This window comes from Dermacentor albipictus, chromosome 1 (assembly GCF_038994185.2).
Source record: "Dermacentor albipictus isolate Rhodes 1998 colony chromosome 1, USDA_Dalb.pri_finalv2, whole genome shotgun sequence".
In the NCBI taxonomy this organism is placed as follows: domain Eukaryota; kingdom Metazoa; phylum Arthropoda; class Arachnida; order Ixodida; family Ixodidae; genus Dermacentor; species Dermacentor albipictus.
In genome coordinates this window covers 393,529,463-393,548,393 of record NC_091821.1, presented here as the reverse complement: position 1 = coordinate 393,548,393, position 18,931 = coordinate 393,529,463, and the positions used below count along the sequence as shown (strand labels likewise).

The 18,931-nt window shown below is 44.3% G+C and overlaps 3 protein-coding genes across 3 annotated transcripts in view; 1 reads left to right on the top strand and 2 right to left on the bottom strand.

The window, feature by feature from the left end:
• LOC135914685 (UPF0764 protein C16orf89 homolog) overlaps positions 1–16,213 on the bottom strand; it is a 46,282-nt gene extending 30,069 nt beyond the window's left edge. The window contains exon 1 of the mRNA XM_070532049.1: positions 16,132–16,213. The gene's annotated coding sequence lies outside the window, so the exon portion shown is untranslated. The remainder of the gene's footprint in view (positions 1–16,131) is intronic.
• LOC135914650 (histone deacetylase complex subunit SAP130-like) overlaps positions 1–18,931 on the bottom strand; it is a 612,247-nt gene that overhangs the window by 547,322 nt on the left and 45,994 nt on the right. The gene's annotated exons all lie outside the window — the stretch shown is intronic.
• The window catches only part of LOC135914678 (serine/arginine repetitive matrix protein 1-like), an 85,009-nt gene continuing 80,326 nt past the window's right edge, over positions 14,249–18,931 (top strand). Inside the window, exon 1 of the mRNA XM_065447621.1 lies at positions 14,249–14,523. Coding sequence (XP_065303693.1) covers positions 14,490–14,523 — 34 coding nt within the window. The 5' untranslated portion in view covers positions 14,249–14,489. The remainder of the gene's footprint in view (positions 14,524–18,931) is intronic.

Sequence of the window (18,931 nt, the reverse complement as noted above, 5' to 3'; positions counted from 1 at the left end):
ATGAACACCGCCTCCCCCCGTCCCAACAAAGGAAGAAAAGAAAAAGGAAAAGGGCTGTCACCCGAACAAAACAATTAGTTTATTTAGGACATACATCAGTTAGTTAATTTGAGAATAATTTATCGCGAAGTCGATACATTTGTCCAACCTTTACTTCCACTGTTAGAAACAACTACGCCGCTCCTCCAACTAAATGTTGTCGAGCCATCTTTGCGCCTTTATCTACACCTAGTGCACAGCGATAAATCTCCCTTTTTTAAAATATGAAATTGTTTTCTTTAAAAATAAAGAAAAGAAACTCACAGGGAGCTCGGTCTGATAAATAGGGTGCAGCATAGGTAACGCCGACCAATCCCAGAGAGTCTAAATATCACGTCATTACTAAAGCAGCATGAACTGTGGCGTTCTCGTGACGGTGAAACCAATCGCCGACATTCCACAATTTCGCGTGTTTCACTCACGCATTCTTGCTAATCGCCTTGCTACTCCTTAGTAAAATGTCTGGTTGACAGTCTGTCCAGCAGAAAGAAATTCTCCCGGCATTGCATGAACAAGCCATCTTTGTTTTGTTTTATTGTTCGTGTTTGTCCTTTGGGAGCACGCGGGCGACAACCATCGCGGAAACGCATCTCAAGCCAAATTAAACACTCAAAATCCACTCACAAGAGTTTTACAATAGTCCTTTAAAGTCGTTCGAAGTCTTTTAAATTGTGTAACTAAGACTTCCGTTGGACTTTGTCGAAGCTTTTCGACAATCTCGTAGGTATACAATTGGTTCAAGGTAGGCAGAGATTAGGATGTGTTTTAACTCTTATTTCCGCTCTTCGAACAGCCCAAATCACTGAAAAGCTCGTGTACGATTCAGCGCCTCCTTCATAAAGGTCTTATGAGGGATTTTGAAGTGTTTCTTTAGTCCTTTTCCTTTTCGAGAAGGAATCAAAAGCCCACTGAGATTCGCTGTCTGTGGCCTACAGATATCACGATTTTGCAGGAGTAGCGACACAACAGTTGGAAGAACTGTCCCCACAACCCCGTAATACATTTTACGGTGACGTCGGCTTGGGCACTGGCTTATGAAGTGTCCACCTACATTCACCTAGTGGAAGAATAGAGCAATACAATTACTAAGAGCTCCATAAAACTAGTTCGCTTTATTTGTTTCTATTATTATTAGTGTACTATATATACCATGTTTTTTTGTTACCAAATGCTTGCCGTAAGTCTGTGCGCCTTTGTACATCTGTTATTGTCCTGTTCTTGGGACAGTTCCCACGTAATGTAGCTGTGAGCAGACGCTAGCACATATTATCGGTGTCTCTCCCCGCTATATGTATAGTGCCGAGAGACATGTGATCCGCAGATTGCTGGACCAATTGGACAATCGCCCATTATGAGTACTAAAATTTCTAGGCCAGTGCTCCCATACGGTCTGTGGTCTACGGGTCTCCATGATAAACTTTGAGAGTGCCGCCCGCCACCGCTCTATAATGTAAGCGATTACATTGTGCTCGTCTCACTTTCTCTCTCTCCCCTTCCACTCTCTTTCTCTTTTTACTCCCCTACTTCTTCCCCCCGTGCAAGGCAGCCAACTGGAACTACCTCTGGTTAACCTCCGTGCTTTCTATGCATCCTTTCTCGCTATCTCTATTCTTCTGAATCGGGAACACCTACCAAACAATATGGTATGCGTTCGCCTAATTTCCCGTCTACATCGTATTCGGCGCGAGGGTTGTATGGAGTCACCATCCTCTCCATATGAATAATCCGGAAAACATGCAGAGCTACGTGGGGCACGCTTTCTATTTTAAAAATCTTTTTGCGCTGTCTTGGCACACGTGCAGAGAGCATCACGGAGGCTGGTTTGTTGAAGACGACAATAATGTGGCTGGTGCTCTCTCGATCTCTCGCACGAAGGAAAGAAAAGGAATTGTAGGCGTAATCATGTGATAAACTTGAAGCATAGAATAAAATGAAAAAAAAAATGGGGGAGGGGCTATGGTAAAAGCGTACAAGCGCCACGCCAGGCTGCACCCCATGAGGCTGCTGTCTGATAGAATGTCGGTTTCATTTTGGCGTGGCTAAAATGAAACTCGCGGCTAATCATGCGGGCGCTCTGCAGCTATGTTATCATTGTTGTCGTTGCGTTGCAACGACAACAACGTTTTTAGGTATCGAGACCGGGAACCAGCCCCGTATTCTAGAACGTTCCCTATTGAACACTTCAGCTCGACTCAATAATGATATGATGATCATGTATTGTCATCCCCTTTGAAACTGGGTGGTGACAATATAGCCACCTAGGCTGCTTGACCTAATCAGATAATTTATACATGCTCATCAATCTAGAATTTTACCTCCAACTCCTTGATCCTTTCTTTCTTCCTTAGAGCCTCTGAATCTACCTTGCACAGTGACTTATGCCTGTAACGAATCAGGTGCTATTAATTTTTTCCCAAATTTTGTATTCCCGCCCATACTCTAAACGTCTCCGGCTTATCTCTACTGCTGACCGGTTAAACCTTGCGTCCGCTTTGAATCCGAGGGCTTCTTGAATGGGAACTTCCCCTGCGAGTCTCATTTGGAGAATAGTTTCGCCTTCCATTAGAATATTCCAAGGAAGTGGATGGCAACAAGAATCCCCGGCAAGCTTGGTCACTACTCTTCAGTGACACTCAACGGCAATTCTTGCGAAGCGTAGCGACTTTCCCAGTTGTGAGGGTGCGCTAGGCTCAACTCAGTGGAATGGAGAAAGAGCTTACAGTTGAGGGTAGTTTGATAATACAGGGTATAACGCTGTCAAATTCGACGAGCAGAAATCGATGCCTAACGTACTGGAGAAAGCGGTGTCAATTCCTGCTGCCAGTGGCACTTAAAATTGCCATGAACCAAGCCATGGTGGTTCGTGGAGAGCTGTTCCAACAATTCAACGCGCTACTCGAGATCAGAAAAAAAAATTATTGCAAGTTACTTTATGAAATCACGCACAGTGCAGGTAGATTATCCGTCATAACACATTAATATGCTCTATGGCTTGCTGCCCAAACGTGCCAAAGCACTCTATCTTATGAATACGTTTTATAGGACAATTCACCTCACTACACGCCGATTCGCCATACCGATCCGAACTTGAGTTTTTCTTACAGCAAAGCTACTAGTACGACTAGAAACGCTGAACAACGTTGTATGCGTGTTCTCAATTTGCCATGGAAGAATTAGATCGTTCACCGAGTTCATATTTGGAGGAAATGGTGGACAAGTTAGGTGTGTTGGGAAGCAAAGTCTGAAGTTAGTAGGTTAACATGGGGCTAATTGAAAATTCCTAGAGCCGCATTTTCAGCCTGTTTAGAGGCGTTATATGAAACAAAAAGTTTTCCCGCTACCCTAAAGGAACTAAAAGTAGCAGCAATCTTATATTTTGAGGGAATGATGGCCATGCTATGGGTGATGCATACCGACAGTTCGAAGTTTGTTGCTCAAATACGTGCTCTGCGCACTCGTTTTCTCTTTATCTTCAGGTGTAATACAAGGCGCATAGTTTGTCTCCCTAACTACGCGTGGCAGGTGACCAACAAATTGGTGACTTGCACAAGACACGTTATCTATATTTCGATGAAATAAGAATATTATTGTGGATGATGTGCGAGAAAAGATTCAAGTCTGTAGGTTAACTACAACTTTCATTAAAGCATTACTTATACACTCATATCCATAGCTTTAAGAAGGTATCTTACAAAAAAGGTATTTCACGTAGAAAGTTTTCCCAAAGTCCTGAAAGAACTTAGCGTGCCACAACGTTTACATTTAGAGATAATAAGCGGAACTTTATGGGTGATGTGCGGGCAAGATTTCAATAGCGTCAGTTAATTATAGGCTTTAAATAAGATAGGCAAGTGCTCGAAAGCGTTACACGGCCGTTATCACCAACCTTTCCCAGAGTTTAGAGAAACGCACACCGCAATGAGTTCACAGACGGTGCCAATGGGAACATGTTGAAGGTGATGTGTAGGAAAAGACAATTGTTTCAGTATTAATTATGATTGTTTCTAATTATCACGGAACTCTCGTTCTTTCAATATATCCACGCAATTTACGAGGTTCAGAGTAGGTTTTTCCAATGTCCTCTGGGAACTATACAAAGCATGTGGTTTATATTGGGCGAAAACCAGGGATGCGTATCAGTGATGCGTAGGCAAAGTTAGAAGAGTGTGGTTGAATTACTGTCTTTTAAGTAAATTACAAATTCAAGTGCTCCGAAACGTTATAAGCCTATTTCATGAACAGCACAGAATTTAGTGCACAGTTCCAGGAGCACTTCCCATACCTGCCACCAAGATCAAATGCAGCGAAATTGAGAGAAAAATTATGGCGACTGTGGACGCGGAGTTAAACATGTGTGGGTGAACTGCAGTATTTATAAAAAGTTCCTTCAGCAAGTGCTCGAAAGAATTGTATGGCCGGTAGGCGTTATGTTTCCCATTATCTCGAAAGCACTCTACGTGAAATAGAGTTCACACTTGGTAAAAATGAGTGGCATGCTAAGTTTGATGTATGTCGAGACTTTAACGCCTCTGGCCTTATCTTGAGTTTGGCAAATGGTTATTGAACCCCTGTTCTCTGCTTATTTCAATTGATTGTACGAGGTACCTGCGGTTTCCTTGCTGAACTAAACAAGCGACGCTGTTTGTACTCCATGAAAATAGAGGAAAGGTAATGGTGGTTGTGTACGTGATGTTTAAGGCTTGTGGGTTAATTACGGTGTCGGAAGTAAATTCCCTACGTACGCGGGCGCTCCGATAGCGTAATTGTGTTCTACGAGTGGCTCAGAATTAAGCCCGCTGTCCTGCGAGAACTCTGAGTGCCACCAATATCAAATTTCCTGAAATTAGGAAGAACACTATGGCTCATGAGCTTGCGAATTTTAAATGGGTGTGGGTAAAGCACAACCACTTCCAGAATTTCCTTAAGCGAATGTTTGAAAGCATTATGTGCGGACAACGTTTCCAATGGATAAGTTATATGCGAGCGACGTTTTAAATATGTGCATTAATTACTGGTCACTGAAGTTCTTAATACAACTGCTCTAAAGAAACCACATAGCAGGAAATTGAGGTGTGGTTTTGTAAGGACGCGAAGGTCTGCTGTCTTTGTAGTTTTCTTCCCCCCATCCCCTCCCCTCTTTCTTTTTTTTTGGTACGAGTTGGTTTTGACTGGCAATTGAGAATGTGACCATTATTCAAATGAGTATTTATCTTCGCGTGTGAGCCCTGTGTCCTAGTACCATTCAAGAACATCGCTATGTATCCCTCTCCCCCACCCATCCCTCCTTTTCATATCTAGTTCCCCGGCCAGCTGAGCATAAGGGAACAAAAGAGTACGCTTCGGGATGATCCATTGTGTGTTACCTTGCACATAACTTCTGCGCTCTTGCTAAACGAGCTCTCCGACTGACGTCGGCACTCAGAACCAATCAGTCCTTGCATTGTGTATGCGCAAATTATCGGGCATCGCAAAGGGTTTTGAGAAGCCCGGGGTTCGCTTAATGGAATTGGAAGCGCCGGCCGCGACAAACGCGGTGCAAATGGGGCTGAATGGGGGAATGACGAATGGTGAAAGATAGATGTCGTGTTTAAACTTTATTACGGGGCCTTTACAACAAGAGAGAGGTAATTGAACTGTCCTACAAGTCAAAGCCTTCCACGACTGTCTCATCTCTGGCAGCAATAATACAAGAGCCCCTTTTTTTTGTGTTTAAATGAATTACATTGGTACATCGCACGCGCATGTTAAGGCGACGTGATGACCTCAACCATGGCATTTATTTGAGAACGCGACCGCTGGAGCCTTACGGAGATAGCAAACTTCCCACTCATTTAGAGCTTTATGACGGTAATGTAGTTTCTAGCATGTGCTATGCTCATTTGCATCACGTCGTGACAAAATTGTATTTGCACTGCCTGAAAAGAAGACACGTTGTATAGAGTGAAGGGCACGAGAGGTGACATTGCTGTCGAGGAACTCAAACAAGAAAGCTCTTTATTCACTTGATGGAACATGGTTGAAGTTCGGCGACTGTCCTGTGTGCATCCTTTTCTGTGTCCTGTTCTCAAAACGCGCCGTCATGTCCATGTTCCGTCAAGCCAGCAACCAACTAGCCCTTCTATCAAACATTCGCTGTCAAACTTTGCTAACTAACTAACTAACTAACTAACTAACTAACTAACTAACTAACTAACTAACTAACTAACTAACTAACTAACTAACTAACTAACTAACTAACTAACTAACTAACTAACTAACTAACTAACTAACTAACTAACTAACTAACTAACTAACTAACTAACTAACTAACTAACTAACTAACTAACTAACTAACTAACTAACTAACTAACTACCTGACTGACTAACTAACTAACTAACTAACTAACTAACTAACTAACAAACAAACAAACAAACTAACTAACTAACTAACTAACTAAATGAATAAAAAAGCGCATTTGCGACATCAAGTGGTGATACAGTTAGTGCGTACTGTCAGAAATTCCCCCTCTAATATATGATTTCTCACGGCTGCCTAAGTTACAGATAATACCATTTGTTGAGGCGCACAGCCGTTTTAACAGTGATCTGTTCATGTACAGCTGTCTGGGACTATCGCAGAGTGTGCATGACTCTGCATCACAGCAAGTGATGCCGTCAAGGTATACAAGTATATGACAGTGTTAAAACTGCCTACTAAACGACAAGCCTAACAGTATCATGCTGCTCGGTTCTCGAAAACTGGGGCGAAACGCATCCACGTAAGTACCAACGTAAGTACCTTCACCAACGAATACAGAATAAAAAGTATAAATTTTGAGCATTTGAGTACCGGCGCGGGCTGATGTTCGTGTACTAGTGACTGCTCCACTGCGTCATCGTTATCTCTCTTACAATAAATTGATCCTCGTTTATTTAAAGCAAAGCTTTCATTTCCCTACTTTGCCCGGTTACGCACGTAGCGTCTGTGTCCGCGCGTAGTTTAGGTAGCATTGAATGCTGACCGACAAAGTAGTACCAGCGAGCGCATCTCTGTTCTGCCTAATGCTATGTTCAGACTACGTTCGTAAGGCGCCGATTTTTCGTAACATACGTAAGCGGAAGCGCAACAAGCGTATGCGTCTAGTTCAGACTGTGAACGTAAAAGTACCAACGTGCGCAATTCTCGCAAAAATCGTGGGTGAGAGTGTTAAAGGGTCGGCAACATTTACGACTGTTATGTTACGACCGTTGCGACACAGCCAATGACCGATAAGCTTTCGGCTTTGAACAACCGGTGACGACACTTCCGTCCTCCCGTCTGCAGACAGCTCCGGGCGCGGGAAGTGCCATTCCGCCATTCCGTGCGCACGATTGGCTGTGTTCGTGAAAATTTTTGCAGTGCGCCTTGCGAGATTGTTTTCAGTTCATCTAGTTTATCCGCCGAGGAAATCGATGGCCGCAGATGCGTGCTCCGAACTTCGATGAGTGGTCTCATTAGGTTTTCAAGGAAGCGGAACTGCTGGGGCGACATGCGCATGATGTTATGAAACATCGCAGCGTCACCAACTCGGAGCTTGGCGAAAAGGTTGTGAAAATCGCCGTCCACGGCCCTGTCGAGAAATACTTGCCGCACCCAAACCCTTCTGCGTCGCCTTCGTCGTCTTTGGGCGATTGAATACGTGACTATAAGTTTGTTTTGAGCGTGAATTTCTTCAATCTCGGCCAGCGCTCGCATGTTGGCAGGAGCCATATTGGACCGCTGGTGACGTCGATTCTGCAGCTCCAAATTTGATTGGCGTGTTGTAAAAGCCGTAATTTAAGCAGCAGTAAATGTGAACAAAGGTGCCGGCTTAACTGCCATAACGTTTTTTACAGTCGTCACGTTCGATACGCCAAAAGAGCTGTTACGCGCGTTACGACCGTAGTGTGAACATACCATAAGAAAGTAATCAATGACGTCATACAACATGTACACATAACGTTGTTCACGTGTATCTGTAAGGCACACTGACCTATAATAGAATAGCGTATATGGCATTTAACAGCTACCTTTTTTTAGCCTACCTGGGCTATGCCGTTCTTAGGTTGTTGGGTATGCCCCCATTCTTGGCCAGACCACCAGAATAGGTATGTGCTACTTCGACTTCCACGAGGATAATGGAAGAGAAAATAGTCTAGACGAATTCGAAATCCCAAAGGTAACGCCGGAAGAAGTAAAGAAAGCCTTGGGAGATATGCAAAGGGGGAAGGCAGCTGGGGAGGATCAGGTAACAGCAGATTTGTTGAAGGATGGTGGGCAGATTGCTCTACAGAAACTAGCCACCCTGTATACGCAATGCCTCATGACTTCGAGCGTACCGGAATCTTGGAAGAATGCTAACATAATCCTAATCCATAAGAAAGGGGACGCCAAAGACTTGAAAAATTATAGACCGATCAGCTTACTGTCCGTTGCGTACAAACTATTTACTAAGGTAATCGCAAATAGAATCAGGAGCACCTTAGACTTCTGTCAAGCAAAAGACCAGGCAGGATTCCGTAAAGGCTACTCAACAATAGATCATATTCACACTATCAATCAGGTGATAGAGAAATGTGCGGAATATAACCAACCCTTATATATAGCTTTCATTGATTACGAGAAAGCGTTTGATTCTGTCGAAACCTCAGCAGTCATGGAGGCATTACGGAATCAGGGTGCAGACGAGCCGTATGTAAAAATACTGAAAGATATCTATAGCGGCTCCACAGCCACCGTAGTCCTCCATAAAGCAAGCAACAAAATGCCAATAAAGAAAGGCGTCAGGCAGGGAGATACGATATCTCCAATGCTATTCACAGCGTGTTTACAGGAGGTATTCAGAGACCTGGATTGGGAAGAATTGGGGATAAAAGTTAATGGAGAATACCTCAGTAACTTGCGATTCGCTGATGATATTGCCTTGCTTAGTAACTCAGGGGACCAATTGCAATGCATGCTCACTGACCTGGAGAGGCAAAGCAGAAGAGTGGGTCTAAAAATTAATCTGCAGAAAACTAAAGTAATGCTTAACGGTCTCGGAAGAGAACAGCAATTTACAATAGGCAGCGAGGCACTGGAAGTCGTAAGGGAATACATCTACTTAGGGCAGGTAGTGACGGCGGATCCGGATCATGAGACGGAAATAATCAGAAGAATAATAATGGGCTGGGGTGCATTTGGCAGGCATTCACAGATCATGAACAGCAGGTTGCCATTATCCCTTAAGAGAAAAGTATATAATAGCCGTGTCTTACCAGTACTCACCTACGGGGCAGAAACCTGGAGGCTTACGAAAAGGGTTCTACTCAAATTGAGGACGACGCAACGAGCTATGGAAAGAAGAATGATAGGTGTAACGTTATGGGATAAGAAAAGAGCAGATTGGGTGAGGGAACAAACGCGAGTTAATGACATCTTAGTTGAAATCAAGAAAAAGAAATGGGCTTGGGCAGGACATGTAATGAGGAGGGAAGATAACCGATGGTCATTAAGGGTTACGGATTGGATCCCAAGGGAAGGGAAGCATAGCAGGGGGCGGCAGAAAGTTAGGTGGGCGGATGAGATTAAGAAGTTTGCAGGCAGGGCATGGCCACAATTAGTACATGACCGCAGTTGTTGGAGAAGTATGGGAGAGGCCTTTGCCCTGCAGTGGGCGTAACCAGGCTGATGATGATGATGATGACTTCGACAAAAGTGGTAACGAAGCCGTAAATGCATTTACATACGCGCAGCACTTTTCTGGAGCGGACTTTCGACAAACATCCTATATCGCCTTAGCCCTCGTTAGGCCGCAGCGCTGACGTATCACAGTGGGCATGCTCGAAAACTGCCATTTGCATTTCGGCATAGCCTGTGAACGGTGGAGTGCACAAACGTAAGCATTGCATGATGTTAATGAGTGGCAGCGCGTTTGCACCAACGACGACGATGTGCCGCAAGACAGCACACGAGCGGAGCGAGCACGCGAGCAGGCCGAATAAAGCGGTTGGTTAGTCTCGTATCTAGGCACGGCAACATCTCTCCTTTCGCCTGCCAGGAAAGTTGTGACATGTGCGGTGCATAAACATACATTTTGCATGATATTATAGGTTTTATATAGGATGAAAAGTTTTTCGGCAACTGTGTTTTTCAATAGCTGCGCGAGCAGGACAGTTATTTATTCATTTATTTATTTATTTTCGCATACTGTCAATCCCTCATGGGATTATAACAGGAAGTGCAAGTACATATGGTAGTATTTGCGAACAAAGAAAATAGATTATATAATCATAAGTGTGTTATTGCAAAGGTTTTGGTTTCACTAAGCAAAAGAAATAAGTAGTTCATCACAAATGCAATATTTGGGCACAATATACTATAACAAGGAAGAATCTGAGAAAACAAGAAACCAAACAAGAAAAAAAAAACACCTGAAAGCACATGTGATATACAATACCTAAAGAACATGACAAACAGGATGCAGTCATGCGTATGATGCATCATACAAAAGGCACACTCATGGATTAAAGTGTTAGGCTATGAAAATCGGTAACAAACCTGACTACGTGTCAGAGTTGTAAGGCAAGGAGATGTTCTTCCACTGAATTAGCAAATGTATCTAATGAGGAGCTGTTACTAATGGATTCACTCAGTTTATTCCACTCTCTTATCGCTAAAGGAAAGAATGAATTCTTAAAGCAATCGGTATGAAAAGAATGCTCATTGAGTGTTTGTGTTTTTATGCCGCGTTGGCCGTGTTTCATTTCTGGAGATGTATCTAGAGGTATCAATATTAAGCTTGTTATGTAAGAGCTGGTACATAAGTTTAGAACGGGCTAGTACAGCTAGGTTTTGTACTGTTAGGATTCCCGCTTTGTTAAGTAATTCGGTGGGCGAGTCTGGTAATTTATGTTTATTGTATATATACCGTAGAGCTTTCCTTTGTACACCTTCTAGTTATTTAATTAGTTGTTTAGTGTGTGGAAACCAGATAACATTTGCGTACTCAAGGATTGACCTGACGAAAGTTTTGTAAGCCAGAAGTTTTGTATCGAGTGGTGCTAGTCTGAGGTGCCTTCCAAGAAAGAAAAGGTGTTTCATTGCAGTTGCTGTGACATTATTTATATGGGTGTTCCATCTGAAGTCATGTGTTAACGTTAATCCGAGGTACTTGTGTTCATGAACTCGTATTAGTGGCACGTCATTAACGGTATACGTAAAGCTCGAGTTATTTTTTTTTCTGGTGATTGAAAGAACAGCAGATTTCCTAGTATTGATGGTCATTTGCCAGTGGGCACACCAGTTAGACACAGCTTTCAAGTCGTTGTTTAATGTTATGTGGTCATCATACGAGTTAATATTTCGATAAAGGATGCAGTCATCTGCAAATAGCTTAATGTTTCCTGTGATTTTTGCGGGTAGGTCATTAATAAAAATTAGAAATAAAACGGGAGCCAGAACGCTTCCTTGGGGGACTCCCGATGTTACCAGGGCTGTCTGGGAAATCTGTCCATTCACTTCCACAAACTGGGTACGGTTAGTAAGATAGTCGCAAATCCAGTCAATTATGGGGCCTGTACCTAACGTAGCCTCAAGTTTCCTTATGAGCTTTTTGTGTGATACCCGATCAAATGCCTTCGAGAAATCGAGTAGGATGAGGTCTGTTTGTCTGTGTTGGTCGATATTAAATGATATGTCGTGGTTTAGTTCCAGTAGTTGAGTGATTGTAGAAAGGCCTCTGCGAAAGCCATGTTGATATGGTGATATGATACTCTCCTTGTCTAAGAAAACGGTTATATGTTTTAGTATGATGTGTTCTAGAAGTTTGCACACGGTACTTGTAAGCGAAATCGGCCAAAAGTTGGACGGGTCGTCTTTGCAGCCTGACTTATGTATTGGGACAACTTTTGCGGATTTCCAATCCTGTGGAAGAACAGATGATGATAATGATTTGCTAAATATTATACAAAGGTACTTCGTCATCCATTCTGCGTACCGTTTCAAGAAAGCGTTGGGTATTTTATCCGGGCCTGGCCCTTTTTTTGTGTCCAGGTTTAGGAGAAGGTTCAGTACTCCGGCCTCCGTGACGGTGAGGGGGCTTAGTGTGCTGTTAACGGTGATGTGAATTTCGGGTAGTTTCCCATCGTCAGATGTGAAGATAGAAGAAAAGTAGCTATTTAGTGAATTAGCGTTTTGTTTGCTAGTTTCGGGCGACACTTGGGGGTCACTTGATGCCTTAGGATTAAGGTAGTTCCAGAATTTGCTTGGTGAATTTCTTAGAAATCCTTGAAGTGTGTTTGTGTAAAAGTTTGACTTCGCTGTCTTTATTTTAGATTTCATGTCTTGGATAGCCAGAGTAAGATTACTTCGAGATGAAGGTTTAGGTGCTTGTTTCATTGATTTTCTCAAACGTTGATTTCATTGATTTACCACACATAATCACTATTGTGTGGTAACCGTTGTCTGAACTGTTTATGTGAGCGGGGACCTCTATCAGGCATCCACGCCTTTAGTCTTCACTTTCTCTTGAACATTCAAGAGAATCAATCAATCAATCAATCAATCAATCAATCAATCAATCAATCAATCAATCAATCAATCAATCAATCAATCAATCAATCAATCTGTAGAGGGGATTGTACGTGTCGTGCTTAGTTGTTTAACATTTCATTAACCGCTTCACTAAAGCTTTGGTTCGCATAGATTCCAACATGTGCATTGGATCTGCATGATTTTTTCCACATATTCATTATGTTTAAACATTATCAATATATTTCTCACTTGCTTTACTGCAACATATAAAGAAAAAGAGCGACTGAGCTACTGTCTACCTCAGTCTTTCCACAGCCACCGATTTCCAACACTACGAAACAGAAATCACGAATTTCATTGCGTGAACAGAATAACCTTTGAGGACTCAAACCGGGATCCCGCCAATGCTCACGCCGGTCTCGTAGGTGCATCTGTGCGAGGGATTTCGCCTATAAAGTGCGCGAGCCTTCCTTGCCTAACTTTTCGAGAACTTGAAAGGCAGGTTTTTTTTCTTTGCACGAACAGATTGCCTTATTACAGGAACTTGCGACAAGCGTCGCCAATATATTTCGGGGCGATTTCTTCATTGTCATTAACACCCATTAATATACCCATTAGCGACCATTTCATTCACATTTAGATGAAATAAACAACTCTACAGGATGTGTCGACATCGTGTGTTTCACTGTTGTCAGTTTGGGGGGGCTGTCATGGTTTTGCAGCAGACGTACATCAATTTGCTCTAGACGTCAACCGACAGCGCCTAAGTTAAACGCAAAACTTCATAATATAAGGCTGCGTACGGCGTTACGGGATGAAAGCAAGCTTTGGGGAGCTCTCGCAACATTCACAATCTGTCTTGCCCACTAGTACAAAAAATGACACCTTCAGATCCATCGACATCGGCCGGGATGACAACGCGCCGCGGCGAACTATCGCGATTTCACTCAGAGAGTCACCAGACACGTCCTCGTTTGCCATTAGGAACTGCCAGCCTCCAAATTCGCTGCAACGTATGGCGTACAGCGCTCCGACCGAATTACACACTGTTCCATAAACTCCGACGGGAGTGTAACAGTATATATGGAACAGTATAACGGCACGGGATACGATAGTAAACCACAAGGATACCGGAATGATATGCATGCGCGCCTATAACACGGAGTTCCTCGCCGGCCGCATAATTGTAAAAGCGTGTTTGCGTGCTCTCCACCGGACGAAAGCGGAGGGGAGAGAGAGAAGGTGGGGAGGGGGTGGGCTACGGAAAGGAGTCAGCGGAACGGAGAGTTGTGACGGGGAGGCCGCGAAGGTGAACGTTATGCGTCGGTCCAGCATCGCCAGCGGTGGCGGCGTCTCTCCGGACGCCCCGCGCACGCGCTCGTGATCCCACCCAGGGCGGTGCTGCGCGGCCCGTGGAAGGCGAACGCACCTGTCGGCCTCTCACGCTTCTTCTCAGGACGGCGGAGTGAGAGAGATATATATACTAAGATAAAACAAGGGGGGAGGGGGTCCCGTTTTTCAGCGGTGATTGCGGTTGTCTCTTCTTGCTTTCCTTCCCCCCGTTAAAGCAGCGCGGGAACGAGCTGCAGTCACTCTCTCTTTCCCCCTTTGAGTAACCTTCCACCGACTCCCTCTCTCCCCCTCTTCACGGAGCGAGGCTTTGGAGTCCGCCGTCACCTTTTACAGCTGGCCTGGCAGCAGCCCCGCTGGAAAGTCTTGAAACGCCGCTGACCGGTGCCTCGTCTGTTACGAGGCCGTTAATGAGTGACCACTCGGGCTTGTCGTCGAAGTTCTCGTGGGAGAGTATTCTATGTTTCAATACAAGCGAGAAAACCTGCCCTCGTTCGACGTCTTCGAGAGAAGGAGTCTTCCCTTACCGCACTGAGCAGCACACCTGTATCAGCGAATGTCCCTGAAGGGAACCTAAAACTGGGCCGTCATGCCAACGGCGTCAAGCAAGAACGTATCCAAAAGTGAGTTAATTTCCTTTAATTGGTGTCAGTCTTTGGTTTCTGCCATGGTACTCGTAGATAAGAACAGAATAATTTTATTCTAAGTCTAGCCTACCGTTCACTGTGCCCACTCCCGTAGAACTAAAGAAGCGTGAATAACGGGCTGAAACAGCGCCCCTGGTTACGCGCTATTGGCTTTGTAATGCACATGTATATCCGCTGGCATGCCGTATAATCTTGTTTCTGCTAGATGTCTGCAAGTGTTCCAGAAAATTAAGCGTACACACGTTATCTCTTTCGATTTATTCCGGTTCATTTGACACGTGCTCGGCGAAAAATGAGCCCTTATGATATTTTGCTTGATTTCCAGTAGACATACCATCGGCGAGTAATCCTTCGCCACACTGTTGCGATCACTAGCAAACCTTATACTATAACGCAAAAAATACACGCACACACACCCAAAAGCATTGATCACTGATAGCTTTCCATGATAGCTGAAAAAGAAAGTAACACTAAGGCGCATAAGACATCTACGCTCGCCGGAAACAAAACATATTGATTTGGGCGTTAGTGTTGCACGTACATATTTCCCATGCCGGCGTCACCAAGGATGTCGTAGAGCCATGGGTAGGATCCCTTACAGGACTTCCGCTGCTACACAGCTTCAGAGGCAGAGGGCGATGCTGCTTCTTACTATCTTTAGGACTGGAGCAGCAGGCGTGCTGCCATGCAACACGCGTCCTGGCGAGAGATCTGGCGCTTCATAATATTAACATCGACGGTCATAACATTCGCGTTGAACGTTCATAAGTCATGAATGTTCAAAATCGCATTATCTTTAAATCTACCACAAATGTCAGAAAGCGTTAAGGTTAACAAATAGTGCCAAATTTACCAGGGACATTGTCGTGGCATTGTAATGATACGTCAACAAAAAGACGCAGGAGATGTCCGCGTCATCCTCTATAGTCGGTGGAATATCCCGGCGAAAAGTTTTCCTTTAATTATAGCGTATAGTAAGGAAGTGTTGGTTCCTTTAATTAATGCCGGCTGCTCCTTTCCAAATTGTGATTTATCTAATTGAACGGCACAGCTATAAAATAGTCATATGAGAACACGCTCAGACATAAAGTCAGCTCCGAGTAAGTCAAACTAAGCCAAACACACACATTGATGTGAAAGCGTCAAATGCCCACGCGTCATGGTGGCGTAGTGACTAAGGCGTTCCATTACTAAGCCAGAGGGCGCGGGATCGAATCCCGGCCGCGGCGGCCGCATTTCAATGGGGGTGAAATGCGAAAGATGCCCGTGTGCCATGCATTGAGGCCATGTTACAGAAACCCAGATGGTCAAATTTAACCCGCAGTCCCTCACTACGGCGTGCCTCGTGCATAATACACCCGTGGTTTTGGCACGCAAAACCACTGAATCAAATTTTAAATTAAATGGCCCACTGAGCGAGAAATCTTGAGGCGTGTGTAGCAGCGAAACGGCTACGCTCGTCACGCTGGCTTGCGCTTGTTGGCTCGTGCCTCGACGGAGCAGTGCGGGTGGAACGGGACACTTGCTGCCGCGATAGCGCGCCAGGTGTCGCGTGAGGAGAGCGGGATCGCGACGCCACGTCACCAGAGCGCCTGGGCGGAGCAGATACAGAGATGCGACGCCGCCTAGCGCCGCGTCGGTGCCCCCTTTGGCGGCTGCGGATGCATCCTCGGTCTCTTGTCGCGCAGCAGGTCGATGGCATACGGCGTCCTTGATTTCTCGGCAATATAGCCCGAACGATTCCGGTCTACAGCCAGCATGCTAACGTATAAGCTGGGGGAAAAAAGAGGATATACCCGCGCCAATTTAATCACAAAACTGGATACCGTGCCCCTCAGCAAAACTCGAAAACATTACTCACAGCGCAAAACTCAAAGGACCGCTCAGCGGCGTTCAATTGGACATTAATGATTTCACATTCACAATTCGTAAGGAATGCTTAGATGTCCTCCGATTTAAAAGAATTCAAATTGGAGAAGTTCTTGCTTTGTTCAGAAAAGGAAACAATAGAATACGCGAAAGATTATCGAGATCTTGGCGAGCTTAGCCATGAATGCATCTATCCTCGCTAAACCACAGAACTGGTGATAGATTATAATGGGGTACAGACATTTTAACAGGCAGTAAGTTTCCATAAGTACTGCCTACTATGATATTTAAAAAGGTTTGGTTTCATATTCGTCGACTAGAGGCTTTGCAGAAAGATAGATAAAATCAATATAGACACATCTTAAGTTACGGTAATTCCTCTAGAAGTAATTAGATAAGACGTAGCACTGATATCACTTTTGTCATATGACACAAACGGACCTAGTATATCTGGCGGGAGTCACTTTGGTCAAATGGTAACAAGTCGTTCCGACACGCATAGCTGTTGCCTAGGCGATCATGGGTCGCCATGACAGTTTACACGTAGCCCCTTTGGGATCGATCAGCCAAGCCTCGCTATCTCTGTCTTATTCTCCCTCTTGTTTTCTTGTATTTAAGGTAGGTCACGTGATGACCTGCGTTATGTCTGGTCAATCTCAGATCCCTGCAAATCGCGAAGTGTCCCTAGTAAAGTAAAGATATTGCTATGAATTGAAAAACAAGGACGTGTGGCTCCGACAGCAGTAAATATGGGTGCGACTCCTGGGAGCCTACTTGCGACAAAGAACAACAAAGGTAAAACGTTAGGTTAATCTAAGCAGACACTGCTTGTCAGAGACGGCCGCCAATTCTTAGCAGGGCTGCAATCATTACGTGCTCGTTACCGTACATCAAACCTCGTGCGTTACTCTTTCAAGCTTGAATCTTTCGCTACAGCTTGGATGCCAGAAAAACTTCCTTACTCGTTTTCCGAAAGAAAGAAAACAAAGTCATGCGTCTATACGTTTGTTTTAGTTTTCTACTACCTGTGCTTGAATGTAGTCGCAAGCTGTTTACGATAAGAACATGCAGTGGCGTCTGACATAACTTTTTCTGATGTCGGTGCAAATGCCAATTACCTTCAGGGGAAAGAAAGAAACGCTTGAACACAAGAAAACCTAGCTCGTGGGCACGGAGAAGAATGGCACGACGCATAACTGAATTTGCGACATCAAGACGGGCGATTATCTGACATCGGCGGCTCGCTGTAGCACCTTTAACGTTGTTAACAACACAGACAATTTCCCAAGAGCCCCGCGATCCAGTTACACACGGTTGCCCCTTGAATAACGTCAGGTTAATTAAGAAAAAAAGTAATTTAGTATAGTGCCACGGGCACGCAAACAAGCTCAACGCTGTCCTGACTGCTTGTCTCTTCTACACTGAGCGCCCGGGTCGTACAGAAAAAGAAGAAAAAAAATTAAAGAAAAGAAGGGAAATCAATCAGAACTGAGCAGGTAAAGTTAACAAGTGACAAAGTCAATACACTACTCTAAACAAGTAACAAGTATATCTTGCACGAACGAAGCTGGAAGACAAAAATATTTTTTGTTCCTTCTAAATAACAAGAGTGTGATTTGTAGATCTGGCACTCTTGAGGTACACGACTATATGAGGTATATGAAAGAGAAGCAGGCTTCTCCATTAACGAAAGCTGCACCGCGTGACGTAAACATACGCTGTATAAATGGCCGCTTGGAAAGATTCGCTTTCCCCATCGCGGCGACTCAGTGGGTATACTAGATTCTGCAGCAGAGCACGAAGTCGCGGGATCGACTCCCGGCAGGGGCGGTCACATTCCGATGGAGGTTAAATGTGAGAACGCTCATTGTGCTTAGATTTATGTGCACGTTAAAGAGTCCCAAGCGATCGAAATAATCAGGACCGCCCCTCTACGGCGTCTTTAGTGGCCCGTGCTTTCCTTTGGGTCATTTAACAAAATAAATAAATAAATAAATAAATAAATAAATAGAAGCGTTATGTGAGTGATAGCATAAACTTCAGCGATTTGAACCGGGTAGTCGTGCGACTTTGTCCAGCATTATGAATCTACGAAAAAGAAGCAAACGTTTGGGTTTCCAACCAATGAACGGCCCACCCAGAGGTGTTCTTCTTGAAATTATTTTCTTGAAGAACTCTCACAACCTTATTCGGCATCTTAAATAACGCGTAGTTTGTTAGAGTCTTTCGCATGTAGCCACTCAACTTGCGGGCGGTGATTAGAAGCAATGAGCATGATGCAATGGGCCTATCCGGGGCAGGTAACTCTACTTAAAAACACGAACGCGGCGACGTGATCAGACGTGTAAACAGACGTGCATCCGTCAAGATGCGTGGTAATTCGCAATAAGAGAGCGGCATCATATGATGAGGCTCTCTTATTGGTGGGCTTTGCAAAAATTCTTGGATAATGTGGGTATCACTGAAAGCCGGTTTCTAAAGGAAGTATTATTTCTCGGATGAATTCTGATGAAAC